This window comes from Palaemon carinicauda, chromosome 33, assembly GCF_036898095.1.
Source record: "Palaemon carinicauda isolate YSFRI2023 chromosome 33, ASM3689809v2, whole genome shotgun sequence".
Classification (NCBI taxonomy): domain Eukaryota; kingdom Metazoa; phylum Arthropoda; class Malacostraca; order Decapoda; family Palaemonidae; genus Palaemon; species Palaemon carinicauda.
The window spans coordinates 20,582,874-20,599,610 of record NC_090757.1 but is presented as its reverse complement, the minus strand read 5'-3'; the positions used below and the strand labels follow the sequence as shown (position 1 = coordinate 20,599,610).

The 16,737-nt window shown below is 39.9% G+C and overlaps 1 protein-coding gene across 2 annotated transcripts in view; it reads left to right on the top strand.

Annotated features, from left to right (window-relative positions):
* Positions 1-16,004, top strand: part of JMJD7 (Jumonji domain containing 7) — a 58,415-nt gene extending 42,411 nt beyond the window's left edge. For both annotated transcript variants that reach the window (XM_068356811.1, XM_068356812.1), the window contains exons 4-6: positions 11,818-11,971; positions 13,967-14,123; positions 14,699-16,004. In XM_068356811.1, the coding sequence (XP_068212912.1) occupies positions 11,818-11,971; positions 13,967-14,123; positions 14,699-15,120 (733 nt within the window). In that variant the 3' untranslated portion in view covers positions 15,121-16,004. The remainder of the gene's footprint in view (positions 1-11,817; positions 11,972-13,966; positions 14,124-14,698) is intronic.
* The last annotated feature ends 733 nt before the right edge of the window (positions 16,005-16,737 follow it).

Below are 16,737 nucleotides of genomic sequence, written 5' to 3'. Positions count from 1 at the left end.
ACAGATCTCTGCAGAGTGTAATGGATGCAACCTATTGGAGAAGCAAGTCAGTGTTCGCATCATTTTACCTTAAAGATGTCCAGTCTCTTTACGAGAACTGCTACACCCTGGGACCATTCGTAGCAGCGAGTGCAGTAGTGGGTGAGGGCTCAACCACTACATTCCCATAATCCCATAACCTTTTTAATCTTTCTCTTGAAATGTTTTTTATTGTTTTTTGGGTTGTCCGGAAGGCTAAGAAGCCTTTCGCATCCTGGTTGATTTGGTGGGTGGTCAAATTCTTTCTTGAGAAGCGCCTAGATTAGAGGTTTTGATGAGGTCCTTTAGTATGGGTTGCAACCCTTCATACTTCAGCTCCTAGGAGTCGCTCAGCATCCTATGAGGATCGCGAGGCTCAGTAAGGAAGACGTACTTAAAAAGGCAGAGTAATTGTTCAAGTCGACTTCCTTACCAGGTACTTATTAATTTTATGTTTGTTATTTTGAATAACTGCTAAAATGAAATACGAAATACTTAGCTCTTAATGTTAACATATATGCTGGTCTCTACCCACCCCCCTGGGTGTGAATCAGCTATATGATCACCGGCTAAGTTTAATATTGAAAAATGTTATTTTCATTAGTAAAATAAATTTTTGAATATACTTACCCGGTGATCATAAATTAAAGGACCCACCCTTCCTCCCCAATAGAGACCCAGTGGACCGAGGAGAAAATTGGTTCTGTGTTGACATGGAGTACTTGAGTACCTACTCGACAGATGGCGCTGTTGATGTACACCCCCACCTGTATAGCGATCGCTGGCGTATTTCGTCCTTAGGTTTTTCTGTCGGGCAGCAGAGCTGACAGCTATATGATCACCGGGTAAGTATATTCAAAAATTTATTTTACTAATGAAAATAACATATTATTGCTTGCTAAGCTACAACCCTAGATGGAAAAGCAAGATACTATAAGCCGAAGTGCTCCAACAGGGAAAATAGCCTAATGAGGAAAGGAAATAAGGAAATGGGTAGAATAGTGTGCTGATGAAGATGAAAACCTGGGGTGAATGCTTAACATCCCTAAGAAAGTTGGGAAAATTTTGCAGAAAACAGCATGACTTGTTAACGTTTTACCAAGTCCAAGAGTGGATAAGTAAGAGGAAGCTCTTGATTTTCATATAAATACATTTCCCTACTACTGTAGGCTATTTACAGTGATGAAAATTGCGGGAAATTAAAGAGGTTACCATATTTTCTCTTCATCATCATCCTCATCTCCTCTTATGCCTATTGACACAAAGGGCCTTGGTTAGATTTTGCCAGTCCTTTCTATCTTGAACTTTTAAATCCATACTTTTCCATTCATCATCTCCTACTTCACGCTTCATAGTCTTCAGACATGTAGGCCGGTGTCTGTCTTCCAACTCTTCTAGTGCCCTTTGGAGCCCAGTTGAAAGTTTTCTCAACTCAATCTAAAACCTTATCCAGACATTTCATTTCAGTAGATATTGCTTAGTTGAGTAATCTCAAGTATCTTGTGGTAGATATACCTTAATCCTCACCTAGAATAGGAAAGAGATACTGTACTGTTTTTCTTAAATAGTCAAGCCTGCTCAAGCTGGATTGAGGTAATTAGTACATCTTGGCAATCCATGTTTGCCAACGGTTATACTCGTATAGGTGGATCAGGAACTTGGTCGAGTAATGAGATCTTTGGGTGTGGAAGAAATGCCTCCCTAAATCTCAATGAAGTCACTGGCACCAGGGTAACGGATTGGGTTTAAGGTGATGGACAAACTGTCTTTTCGGCTTTTACTCTTGATGCCTGGCGGTTGATCTTATTAGAATTATATGGACTGGCAGGGGTCACTCACCTTAGTTAGATAGGCACTGCATATCACAAGGAACTGGCTATCCTTTGATGTATATAGCCAATGAATCCTCTTGAGGCCCTTTGTGTCAATAGGCATAGGAGGAGATGATGATGATGAGTCCTGATTTCTAAGGCAAAAGGATTGGCTTGTATGTGTATGCATATAAAGATGATTTTAAAGGAATTTTTTAGTCTAAAACAAGTGATTCACAACATTTTGGCAGTCCTGATCCTTTTCCCAAAGTTTTGACCCCTTGATATCAGCAGCTTCATTTGCTTTTACTTCTTCCTTTATTTTAAGGAAACAAACATGTAACAAAACTTGATTCATGACTTCTGTAATTATTAATTAACAAACTAAATTAGAGTATTAGTTGAACCTTGATTAAATAAATAACACAATAATTTCTTCTATAATGTGAACCTCTGTAGTTTTTAACAGCATTTGATAACCTAAATTACAGCACTGGACTACCTGGACTTCTTTCGAGAGGTTCTTTTGACTGCTCTTTGTTTGGTTCAGGTTGGTGGTAGTTCTTGTGGTGGGATAATGCTTTAAGGTTAATAGAGTCCTTAACTTTGCAAGTCTTCTCATAGTTTTAGGAATTATGGAAGTTGTGATGCCTTTTAAATCTAGATTACCTAAGGACAAGTCGTCTGATAGTTGTAGTTCCCGATGTGGTAACGTCCATGACTGGTGAACGTCTGACTGGGGTTTGAGTCCCGCTCAAACGTTACTTTCTTTGGTCGCTGCAACCTCACCATCTTTGTAAGGCAAGGATGGGGTGTTTGGGGGAGCCTATCTGCTGAGTCATCAGCAGCCATTTTTGCCCTCCTTGGTCCTTGCTTGGGTGGAGAGGGGGCTGGGGCACTGATCATATGTATATATGGTCAGTCTCTAGGGGATTATCCTGCTTAGTAGGGCAATGTCACTGTCCTTTGCCTCTGCCATCCATGAGCGGCCTTTAAACCTTTTTTTTAAATATTTAACTTAGCCGGTGAATATATATAGCAGCAACTCTGTTGCTCGACAGACAAAAAACTGTAAAAAAAACTCGCCAGCGATCGCTATACAGGTTGCGGGTGTGCCCATCAGCGCCAACTGTCGGCCAGATACCATACTCAATGTAAACAAAGACTCAATTTCTTCTCTGTCGACGTGTCGACAAGACGTACTTTTACTCGCTGTAGAACCTGGAGTTTTCTCAACATATTTGGTGAAGTACTTCATTTTGGTTTGAGCTTTCGCAGTGCAGGTGTTTTATCTTCATCTTAAATCTTGAACTCGTTTTGGATAGATTTAATTTTTGGTGACAAAGAGAGTATGGACTTTCTTTGACTTTTAAATGGCCGACCCTTCCCTTAGACGGAAGTGTGTTTAGGTTTTTAGTAATTATCTTATCACGTTATAAATTAATTATAGATTTTCCTCTATATATTTTATATCTCACCGCCTTTATTAGGCCTCTTCGATGAACTTTCCATTTATAATAAACATAAAAAATAAATTTTAATGTTTTGTTTATATGCGACCTTTCCTGAGAGTAGGCGGTCCTAACTTGGAAACCGAAGTTAAACAACGTTGAGCCCTTTCAATCGTAAATAGCTTTTAAAGAGCTAATGATTTAAAACTTTTTAAATGAATATTTTTAATAAATATTTTATGAAAGATTTTCTTTGAATAGTCTTCGTACTGTTTTCAAAGATGAACTAACGTTTAGTTTATTTATGCTACGCAGTTTGCGCTCTATCGTTACGATAGAGAGAGAGAGTATCACGGTTTCACTTTGCAGAAAGAGTAAATCGATTCTGACGTTTTGTTCATTCTTCTTTCAAAGCTTAAATGTTTTAAATTCTATTTTAAAGGAACTTTTTAATTGAAAAACCTTTCAGTTTTTTCCTTTGGTCAAATAACATGTTTTTTTGACGAAATGTAATTGGGCTCTTCTCTTAGGTGCGAAATCAAGAGAGAAAGAGAGAGTGAGATAGAGACGGAGGGAGAGAGAGGAGAGAAAACGTTCCGTTCAAGCGGGTAACGTTGTTCTCGAGTTACTCTCGTCCCTAGTCTCTGTACGGGGAGAAAGGATAAAACGTTTTTAGTTTTATTCTCGTCCCCAGGCTATGTACGGTGAGAGATTGAAATCGTAGTTTTGAATGAACTAGTGTTTATTCTCTTCCCCAACCACTGATTTTTTTTTTATCTTAAAAGATGTTTACTGTTTTTTTTGCTGGTATTAATGTACTTGCATTATACGACTGATTTCGCATTTACTACCTTTTGATGAGGGTAGAATTGCGGGTAAATTTTTACTATGACTTACCAGGGCCTAGGGGCCAGAAAATATGTTTTACCAGTAGATTTTGATGTGTTTTGCACGAATTTCACCTTCATTTTTGGCGGAAATCACCCGTTTTTATCCCACACCCCAAATGGTGTGTGACAAAAACTGTGTATTTTCGACAAATATGAAGGTGAAATTCCTGCAAAACACATCAAAATCTACTGGTAAAACATATTTTCTGGTGTTGGGGCATTGAATGATATTTGCAATAAATGAATAATTAATGTTCCAGCACCCCTCCCCCATACCCCTAACTAGGCCTACCGGGGGAGGGGGGGTAGGGGCCCCCAGCGACCCCCCCTTAAAGCCACAGTAATTTTCAGGGCACCACAGAACCTAACAAACCCACCTAACCTAACCTAGGGGCCCTGTACCCCTACCGGGGGGGGGGCTTCGCCCCCCCTGCGACCCCCCCTTAAGGCCACAGTAATTTTCAGGGCACCACAGAACCTAACAAACCCACCTAACCTAACCTAGGGGCCCTGTACCCCTACCGGGGGGGGCTTCGCCCCCCCTGCGACCCCCCCTTTAACCAGGGGTAAATTTGAATATATATATTTTATTAAATCACTTCTTACCTTAAACGGAAGATGACGATGAAGATGTGGAAGGTTGTGGTTGACCCTCTTCTGAATCATCAAGTACTGGAATACGTTCAGATTTGGTACAATACCACACATGTCAATCCTCACGAAAATGTAAAGGCGAATCACATTTACCACACTGGACACTTAAAGGTAATACGGAATGCTCCCTTAGAAAACGATTCACTACTTCAGGAGTTCCATTATAATTCCCATGAAATCGGCCGATCACATCAAAATAGGAATAACGACATATTTCACACAACCGTACCGGAGGATCCATGACAGTAAAGTGACGTGATGAAAATATAGAAACCGGAACTTTTGAAAACCGAAAACAAACGACAATCACGGGTTTCTCCCATAATGAAATAGGGAAAAAAACAAAATGCTATCGTTTACAATGTTATATTGCACGAAAAACAGATCCTTGAAACAAGACTGAGAGACCAATGAATCGTCCAATAATAACCCTTGAAAAGAACCCAGTAGTATTTAGATTGGAGGAGCGACATTAGTGGGAGGAGCAAATGCGCATTCAAGCAAATATTGTCACATTGCGCAATGGGGAGGAGCCAAGTAAGATGAAAACAGATATACAAACTAACAAGAGCTACCTGTGGAGTCAACATGTCGAATGACTTGTCCATTTTTTAACAAATATTAAAAATAAGATATTGAATAACTCGTTAATTATGCATTTCCGCCGAAAAGTGCATAGAAGAAAAAGTGACTGAAATGTGTAGCTGATGTTGTTTGCAATGGCAAATATCGCCTATGGCCTGGTAAGTGCTTGTAAAATAATACCAAATTGCGTGCTTCAGGTAGAAATCGGTAAAAGTTTCGATTTCAGTGAAATAAGTGCAAAACAGAAAATCGTAGTGATAAAGTGATATTGCGCAAAGTGTTACAGTGTTGCGTCCGAGGGTTCGTCTGTTCGTGCCTGTCGTTCACCTAGTCCGGGACCTCTTGCAAGCTCCCAAGCCCAGGGGAGAAGTAATGTCGTACGACTTATGGGTTCGAGAGGCCTTGATCAGCGAACAGACGTTTCCCTCTATGGTATCGGGTGTATCTTACCAAGATCTCCCCTACCATAAGGCGAGAGAGACAATTTTCTCCTCGTCATCCGAAGGCTTTTCGCATAAGAAACGTGAAACAAGGTTTCGAGGCCCTTAAGCGAAAGTCAGTCCTTTCAGGACAGGTCCAGCGTCCTGGTTGCAGCCATTAGGACAGCTCTGACCCTATGCAGTCATCGGAAAACTGCTCGCCGCCTAACAAAAGCGTAACACAGACTCCGAGAGTCTTTTTTGTTGGCAAAGTGTTGCGGTCATAGACGTTACCCTCGTCTCTTTCCGCAACCATTTCCGTTGATCCTAAATGGGTTGTACGGCAAGACATGCAGAATATCAGCCAACCTAACGTTCCTTTGTGCATCCTGTTGACGTTGGCGTAGCTAAGTCACGTCAGTCAGGTTGTTTAGAACCACACTCGATGCGGTCTCGTGTGGATTTTCAGCCACATTTGGACGTTAGGCCACTTGCTGATGCTCCTGTTGACGTTCAGGACATTCGCTAACAATCGGAGTTGACTTGTTTTGACGCTGTGCGTCAACCTCCGCATTCTAGAGTTGTTTTGACTGCTCAGTCTAGGCAGTCAAAGCAGTCTCGAGTGGACGCTGTGCGTCCTCACGCACCTGTTGTTGTTGTTGACAGTTCACAGACTGTCAAGCAGTTACATGACGTTGCGTCCTGGTCTCTCGCACCTGTTGTTGTTGACAGTTCACAGACTGTCAAGCAGTTACATGACGTTGCGTCCTGGTCCGCTACTAATGCTCCAGTGCGTGTGGACTCTGCTTGTAAAGCATTGCCACCACGGTAGGTCTCTCCCTTGCTTGAGACTCAGCTATTATCGGACAAGGTTCCTTTAGATGAGGAAGTTGCTGTTCCCCCTCCTACTGATATTCCCTTGAGGACTCTGTCAGACGGAGAGGAGCCTACAGCTGCTTAGCCCTCTATGGACTTTAATCAAATCATGCTGATTTTTAAGGATCTTTGTCCGGATCTTTTTGTAACTGCTGCTCCTCGTTCGCCTAAACGTCAGAGCTTACACTAGGCCTAGCTACTTCGAAGCCGTTGCTTATAAGCTAGTGCTCTCTTGCTCTCCTAGAGAGCTTTACGTTTGCTAGGCGACTGGTTTATCACCAGGAGGAGTTTGGGGGATACAGCCTTTGCTTTCCCTTCTTTTAAACTGGCTTATAGAGCCAGAGTCTGATATGACACGAGAGAAGTTCTCGGCTTGGGAGTTCCTGCCTCTGCCCAGATAGACTTCTCAAATCTCGTAGACTCTCCCTGGCGCCTGGCCAGGAGACGCTCCAAGATTTTACAGGTCAACTTTACAGCTGTTTTCGAGCCTTTGTAGTTTTGCGGTACAATTATGTCATGCATAAACAAGGCTTTCATGGATGGAAAGCGGTACCGCCTCAGTCGCTAACCCCGTCTGTTGCCGCACCTGCTCCCGTAGACCCTAAATGGGCTTTGCTGCAAGACATGCAGTCCAAGCTTGCGTCCTTGATGGAGGACTTTAATGCGGAGAAGGTTGCTGCTGAACCTTCTGGCCAACAACCTTCCAAGCGGTCGGTTGTGCGTCCTGTTGACGCTGAGGTAACCTTCTCGCGTCTACCAGTTGAGGTGGTTCCTCCACCGATGCGACCCAGTGTGGGTTGCCAGCCGCACGTTGACGTTAAGCGACGCTCGGAGGTGGTTGTTGACGTTCAGGACGTTCAACAACCATCAGAGGAGACTTATTTTGACGCGGTGCGTCAACCTCCGCAACCCGGTATGGTGTTGACTGCACAACCCAGACGGTCTAGACAGTCTCGGGTGGACGCTGTGCGTCCTCGCGTACCCATGGTTGTTGACAGTTCATAGACTGTGCAGCAGTTCCATGACGTTGCGTCCGGCTCCGTCACGCATGCACCAGTGCGACCGGACTCAGCGAGGCAGACGTTGCCCACTCCGTTGCCGTTTCCTCATCAGTTTTCGGATGAGGAACTATCTGATGAGGACGTTGCTGAACAACAAGATGATCAGCCCCCAGAATAGATCAAGCCCTGCTATCCATCCAGAAGATGCTGAAGAAGGACCACTGCTCAGTCAGGCTGTGGATGAGTCTGGTAGGGACGCTGTCATCCCTGGAACAGTTTGTATCACTAGGAAGACTACACCTCCGTCCTCTTCAATACCATCTGGCTTTTCACTGGAAAAAGGACAAGACGCTAGAAGCGGTCTCGATTCCGATTTCCGGAAAGATAAAATCTTGTCTGACTTGGTGGAAGGACAATATCAACCTAAGAGAGGGTCTTCCCCTGGCTGTTCAGACTCCCCACCACGTTTTCTTCTCGGACGCATCGGACTTGGGCTGGGGCGCGACACTGGACGGTCGGGAATGCTCAGGTCTGTGGAACACGAGTCAGAGGAGCATGCATATCAACTGCAAGGAGCTGTTGGCAGTTCATCTGGCCTTGAAAAGCTTCGAGTATCTCCTTCGAGGCAAAGTGGTGGAAGTAAACTCGGACAACACCACGGCCTTGGCGTACATCTCCAAACAAGGAGGTACCCACTCACTGACGTTGTACGAGATCACAAGGGACCTGCTCATCTGGTCAAAAGGTCAAGACATCTCCCTAGTAACGAGGTTCATCCAAGGCGACTTGAGCGTCATAGCAGATTGTCTCAGTCGGAAAGGGCAAGTAATTCCAACCGAATGGACCCTCCACAAGGATGTGTGCAAGAGACTTTGGGCCACTTGGGGTCAACCAACCATAGATCTCTTTGCAACCTCGCTGACCAAGAGGCTTCCAATCTATTGCTCCCCAGTCCTGGACCCAGCAGCAATACATATAGATGCCTTCCTCCTAGATTGGTCACATCTGGATCTCTACGCATTCCCACCGTTCAAGATTGTCAACAAGGTACTGCAGAAGTTCGCCTCTCACGAAGGGACAAGGTTGACGTTAGTTGCTCCCCTCTGGCCCGCGAGAGAATGGTTCACCGAGGTACTTCGATGGTTAGTAGACGTTCCCAGAAGTCTTCCTCTAAGGGTAGACCTTCTACGTCAGCCACACGTAAAGAAGGTACACCAAAGCCTCCACGCTCTTCGTCTGACTGCCTTCAGACTATCGAAAGACTCTCGAGAGCTAGAGGCTTTTCGAAGGAGGCAGCCAGTGCGATTGCTAGAGCAAGGAGAGCGTCTACCATTAGAGTCTACCAATCGAAGTGGGAAGTCTTCCGAGACTGGTGTAAGTCAGTTTCTGTATCCTCGACCAGTACCTCTGTAGCTCAAATAGCTGATTTTCTCTTATACCTGAGAAAAGGACGATCCCTTTCAGCTCCCACTATCAAGGGCTACAGAAGCATGTTGGCATCGGTCTTCCGGCATAGAGGCTTAGATCTTTCCAACAATAAAGATCTGCAAGACCTCCTTAAGTCTTTTGAGACCACCAAGGAGCGTCGTTTGGCTACCCCTGGATGGAATTTAGACGTGGTACTAAGATTCCTCATGTCAGACAGGTTGGAGCCGTTACAATCAGCCTCCCTGAAAGATCTCACTCTTAAGACTCTTTTCCTGGTATGCTTAGCCTCGGCTAAAAGAGTCAGTGAGATTCATGCCTTCAGCAAGAACACCGGATTTTCGTCGGAAAAAGCCACTTGTTCGCTGCAACTTGGTTTTCTAGCCAAAAATGAGCTGCCTTCTCGGCCTTGGCCTAAATCTTTCGATATTCCCAGCTTATCGGAGATCGTAGGCAATGAACTAGAAAGAGTCTTATGCCCTGTTAGAGCTCTTAAGTTCTATTGAAAGCGTACTTAACTTTTACGAGGCCAATCTGAAGCTTTATGGTGTTCAGTTAAGAAACCATCTTTGCCTATGTCAAAGAATGCTTTATCCTACTTTATCAGACTGTTAATACGAGAAGCTCATTCACATCTGAGTGAGGAAGACCGAACTTTGCTTAAGGTGAAGATGCACGAAGTTAGAGCTGTAGCAACTTCCGTGGCCTTTAAGCAAAATAGATCTCTGCAAAGTATAATGGACGCAACCTATTGGAGAAGCAAGTCAGTGTTCGCGTCATTTTACTTGAAAGATGTCCAGTCTCTTTACGAGAACTGCTACACACTGGGACCATTCGTAGCAGCGAGTGCAGTAGTGGGTGAGGGCTCAACCACTACAATTCCCTAATTCCATATCCTTTTAATCTGTCTCTTGAAATGTTTTTAATGTTTTATGGGTTGTCCGGAAGGCTAAGAAGCCTTTCGCATCCTGGTTGATTTGGCGGGTGGTCAAAGTCATTTCTTAAGAGCGCCCAGATTAGGGTTTTGATGAGGTCCTGTTGTATGGGTTGCAGCCCTTGATACTTCAGCTCCTAGGGGTCTGTCAGCATCCTAAGAGGATCGCGAGGCTCCGTAAGGAAGACGTACTTATAAGGCAGAGTAATCGTCTAAGTCGACTTCCTTACCAGGTACCTATTTATTTTGTTTTTGTTATTTTGATAACTTCTAAAATGAAATAAAAACCCTTAGCTCATAAGATGTAAACATATTTAACTGGTCTCTACCCACCACCCTGGGTGTGAATTAGCTATATATATTCACCGGCTAAGTTAAATATTTAAAAATGATATTTTAATTATAAAATAAATTTTTGAATATACTTACCCGGTGAATATATAAATTAAACGACCCTCCCTTCCTCCCCAATAGAGACGCAGTGGGATGAGAAGAAATTGAGTCTTTGTTTACATTGAGTATGGTATCTGGCCGACAGTTGGCGCTGATGGGCACACCCGCAACCTGTATAGCGATCGCTGGCGAGTTTTTTTTTACAGTTTTTTGTCTGTCGAGCAACAGAGTTGCAGCTATATATATTCACCGGGTAAGTATATTCAAAAATTTATTTTATAATTAAAATATCATATTATTATTATTAAATGCTAAGCTACAACCCTAGGTGGAAAATCAGAATGCTATAAGCCCAGGGGCTCCCACAGGGAAAATAGCCTAGTGAGGGAAGGAAACAAGGAAAAATAAAATATTCTAAGAACAGCAAATACATTGAAATAAATATTTCCTATATAAACTATAAAAACTTTAATAAAACAAGAGGAAGAGAAACTAGATAGAACAGTGTGCCAGAGTGTACCCTCAAGCAAGAGAACTCTAACCCAAGACAGTGGAAGACCATGGTACAGAGGCTATGGCACTACCCAAGACTAGAGAACAATGGTTTGATTTTGGAGTGTCCTTCTCCTAGAAGAGCTGCTTACCATAGCTAAAGAGTCTCTTCTACCCTTACCAAGAGGAAAGTGGCCACTGAACAATTACAGTTTAGTAGTTAAGAGTCTTACAGATTACTTTTGGAATTTATCCTTTATTGCACAGTGGGATTTCTATGTTTTATCCAGATTGTTTCTAACTGTACCATCCGTACAATGTGGAAATCAGCACAATAAATTTTGGGTAGTACATGTTGAAATAAAAGGATTTTTTTATGATGAAATTTATTACTATAATATTTACACGTCATTCATTGTATCCTACCCTCCTTCCCTCATCTAGTGGGTACGAACCAAGAATGATATTTTAAGATGGTGGTCTCAAGTAGCCTTTTAGTTTTGTAATAACTCTCGAGGTATGAGACAGAAGGGCTTGTCATAAAAATACATTATTAGTTCTCTAAGTCAACTAAACTGTTCTTCCTGAATGTATACAGTACCACAATGAATGTTGGGGAAGTAGTGAAATAATATCAATATTAATTAATGGTGTTTTATCAAGAAAGTTGTACATCTTGTGCTTATACAAAAAACTTGAAATCAGATACAATATAATACAGGAATATAATTAGGAAGATGCAATTTAAAAACGAGTTTCTAGTTCATATGAAAAAGGATATATGGGAAAAGGATATTTCTAAAATAAATTTTACTATCCCTATGTTTTTTTTTTCAATATTATCTGAATATTTTACTTTAATTTTTAGGGAGAAAATTGGAGATAAACATGTAAGTGTTGCTGTAACACCAAATGGGTATGCTGATGCCCCTCAAGGTGAATATTTTGTCATGCCTGAAGAGCGGAACATGTTGTTCAAGGACTTCTTAGATATCATGGAGAACCCGGATTCTCAGTCTGGTGTAAGTGCATTTATCATTTCCAGTAGTTGACTTTGTGAATTGGATGATTTTTTGCCCTATACACTGCTTGGAAACTGCTGAGCTTTTGTATGTAAAAATTAAGACCATTATAATATTTGTGCAAAAAAAAATTTTAGATTGTGTAAATTCAATCATTTCAAATGAATTTATCTGTTAAAAAAGGTAGAAATTATCAAGTACTGTACTGTACTTTCAGAAGGTTTGCATAGTGTTGGAATCTTGTAACTTTGGTATTTGTACAAATGTTAATTGTTTTGAATTTTGCTCATGCATTATAACCACCTCTGTAATTCCCAGGTTGTTAACATTAATTTTCAATAGTCTACTTTCTCTGGATTTTTAGGTAAACTTTCTATTTAGAATATGGGCTTACAAGGCATGGAACATTGAAGCTATTTTGAATGTTTAAGGTATCCCAAGTTTTTTAATGCTTTTGACCCTCTTATATTTGATGCCTTTTTTATGTTTCCTTTCAGTGGTGTTCATCAACCATTTGATAATGTTTCATTTAATGACACTTTATTGATACCCTTTTGATGGCTTCCTTTTTCAATTTCTTTTTTTTTTTTTTATTCTTTTGGTAGAATCCTTCTCCTTCTTCTGTATAGCCCACACTATTGGGTCCTATTGTTTTAAGTATTTGACATGTGGTACAGTAGTGCAGTTATTTCTTTTAATGCCATTTGTATACTCATTATATTAAAAATCATCATTTCTTCCTATGCCTATTGACGCAAAAGTCCTCGGTTAGATTTTGCCAGTCATCTGTGTCATGAGCTTTTAGATCCCTACTTCTCCATTCATGATCTCCTACTTCACGCTTCATAGTCCTTAGCCATATAGACCTGGGTCTTCCAACTCTTCTAGTGCCTTTTGGAGCCCTGTTGAAAGTTTGGTGAACTATTCTCTCTCAGAGAGTGTGAAGAGCATGTCCAAACCATCTCCATCTACCCCTCACCATAAACTCATCCACATATGGCATTTGAGTAATCTCTCTTATAGTTTCATTTCTTATCCTGTCCTGCCATTTAACTCCCAATATTCTTCTGAGGGCTTTTTTCTCAAATCTACAAAATCTTTTGGATATTGTTTCATTATATTAAAATCAATTTAATTAAGCTTTTCCACTCTTATCTGTTATCAGCTTCTCTCTAAGCTTCTTGAACATTGCATTTGGTAACTTTGGTCCTTGGCTATGGAAGAATTCATGCTGTCTCTCTCCATCTTGGGATTTCTCTCTTAAGGTATATCTTAAAACAAACATTTTCCATTGTTATGTGGTCATTTAGGTCTCCTAGCCCCACTGGGAAATTGCTATTGTTGCAGCACTTCAGGCTTTTCATTGATAACTTTTCTTAAAATCTTGCTCGCGTTCTTTTGGTCCTGACTGTGTTGTGTCTACCTAGTAAATGTTTAACATTCTCTCAAAGATAATTTTATTCTTTATTATTAATTAATTTGTTGGGTCCCACCTCTATTACCTCACATACTGTACCATTAATTTGTATAAAAAATACTAGTTTGATTAACTGTTCACTTTTGATTTGGTGAACGTTAAATGTAGATACTGCTACTTGAAGCTGCAATAGTGAGGAGGAAATTTATTAAAGATTTTTGATTCACAGTTATTCTTTTCCCCTAATAATCTTTTGAAGACTGATTGTTTTAGGTAGGTGAAGTGTATAATCAAGGGTCTAATCTGATTGACTCCTGGAAACTTTTTGTGTGTATGTAAATAATAGATGTATAGTAGTACTAATATGGTTTCTTTGGTCACTTGGTGATTAGCTGTTATTATTAATCATTGGATTTTATGGTTGTATTGAAACAATTGTGATAAGAAATGTTTCAAAGAAATATTAAAAATGTTGTACATGTGTTTTTTTGCCTTGTAGGTTTTTTTTACATGCAGAATCAGAATTCATGTGTAAGAGAAAAATTAAAAATATTGTATGTTTCTTTTTCATCTTATAGGTATTTTACATACAGAAGCAAAATTCAAATTTTACTGAAGAATTTCAAGAAATTCTAAGTGATGCTGCCACTGATATTCCATGGTTTTCTGAAGCTTTAGGAAAAGAACCAGATGCAGTTAATTTTTGGATGGGTGATCACAGAGCAGTAACGTCAAGTAAGTGTAATTAACCGTTACAATATCTAAATTTCAACAACACAGAAGAATTACTGAAAAAAGTAGCTAGTAAAACCAACTTGTGATAATAGATAATTAGTATACAGTCTGTAAAACTTAACCTACCATTATTTGTTACTGTTAGAGAAAGTAGTGAAATTACATGTACAATACCAGTTGAGCACCTGCTAGCCCGAGTCGGGTAACTTTTTTGAGCATTACCCCTAATAATGTTTGTAATAAAGTGAATTTACCCCTGACTTTGTAGTACTCTGAGAGACCAACCAATTTTCTTATCGAATTTGCAATATTTATAGTGCGATAATATTTAATTGATTGATTTATCTATCATTAGGAAGGAAATCCTGTATTTTTTTCATAGAAGTAGTACACATGAAAAAATCGTAGGAAATAATGCATTTATAAACTGAAATCAAAGTCACCCTTTTTAGCATTATTTGCCCCAGAAGCAAAATTATTGCTTTGGGGCACTCAAATGATGATCTGCATGTGAATTTTATCTATTTGTTCTTTGGTGATAACTAATTTAGTAATATTTTGTACTCCTCTTTCAGTGCACAAAGATCACTATGAAAATATTTATTGTGTAGTGTCCGGCTACAAAGATTTTATTTTGCTCCCGCCTTCTGATACTCCTTGGATACCTTACAAGAGTTATGTTGCTAGTGTCTACAAAGAAAAAAATCCAGGGAAATTTATAATCGAAGAAGATACAGAAACTGGGGTTGTGCCGTGGGTATGCATTGATCCATTGAAACCTGATTTAGAGGCATATCCTCAGTATAAACACAGCAGTCCTGTGCATTGCCGAGTACATGCTGGCGATGCACTTTACCTTCCGTCCTTGTGGTACCATCATGTCAGACAGTCTCATGGATGCATAGCTGTCAATTTTTGGTATGATATGGAATATGATGTGAAATATAATTACTATAAATTTATACAAAACCTATGCTGGAAAGAAGTGGAGCTGTGATATTGATTGTTTTAGGTATTGTAAATATTCTAAATAATTGAACTTATATAATTTCAGTAAGAAATATTCATTTTTAACAATGATATCCCTTGCAGTACATTAAGTGATCTAGCTTTATATGCCAAGATACGGAAAAGAAAATGAAGGAACTTGAAAAGATTGGAATTTCAGGTGAGATCACAAAAGGAAGGAAGTGCTTGTAATTTGAAAATCAAAGAACTTTGCTTACTTATGTAACAAGTACATTCTTGATCCTTATACCAGAAATTAACTGGGTGATGGTTTCAGATTGATATGAAGCCAAAGTCTTCCCATCCTTAACTCTATTAGAGTGAATGAAACAAGCAGCAAGCCCGTTTCTGACACGAGACGAACGGCCAGCACATCTTTGACAGAAACCGCCAGGATATCTCACCTCCTTGGAGGCCCTGGTCTATGCAATGATATAAAAAGAAAATACCAAAATCACAAATGACAAAAGGATAACAATTGGGTCTTTTGGCAAGAAGAATGTGTAATATGGAGCTAAGGAAAATTTCATTAAGCTCCTAAACAAATTTGATTTTGGAGAGTCATTAGGAATACAATAAAAGCTGTTATGTACATTTGAAGTTGTGTCCGCTGAGATTTGTACCACTACCTAGTCTTGAAGAGTTTGTAAAACACCTAAGATATAACATTGCTAACTTACAAATCTAACTTTTGAGATATTATTAAAGACTGCTGATGTTTGAAATTTTTTGTGGATTACTGGAATTTTAGAAATTTTTAAAATGTATATTACCAATTTTTTACATTCTATTACATACATTGATAATATAATCATTATATTTGATGAAGCCTTTATGTGGAATTATATGTTTGATGATAGATTTATAAGAAAACTCTTGCTTAACCTTCATTCTTTATTGGTCATTATTAACTTTTTCTTCATTGTAAACCTACCCAGTAAGAGGGCTTGCACCTATAGATACCTGTCATAATGCAGTGGATGGAGAGATACATCATCATGTAAAAAGGGTAGTCTTCATATGCAGAGTAATATTAGTCATCAGAGGATGTTATGTAATGTATTATTATTCCAGTTCTATTTAGAACTTTGTATGTATGTGTGAATAATTAACCAGTAGAAATATGTTAATTAGCTTATTATGGATTCAAAATTTTTTGAAGATATTTACAGGCCAAAGGCACACATTTTATCAGAATTCTAGAATAGTACAGTATTACAGTATATAGCTGAGTGAGTTTCAGAGTATTACTGCAAACTCTATCTACTTTTTTGTATCTCTGCTGATTTCTTTTATTTACAAAATATATGAAAGATAATTGGGCCCTTCGTATGATGACGGCCAAAGCCTCCTGCACGCATAGAAAATGGGAATTATTTTTCCATTTTCTAGTTGTTTGTAGTCATGGCAGTCATATTGCAAAACCCTTTACTTAAGAATATTTATGGTTATTGTAAGAGTTACTAGAACATGCGAGTACTCTCTTGACTGAATATAGAAGCTGACCAAGTTGGTTCTCAGAACTAGTTGAATGCAGTTTCTCAGAGCAATTTTATAGTACCTGAGGCCCAATCCAGAGTGTGAGGTTTGCTCAGTGAACTTTGCC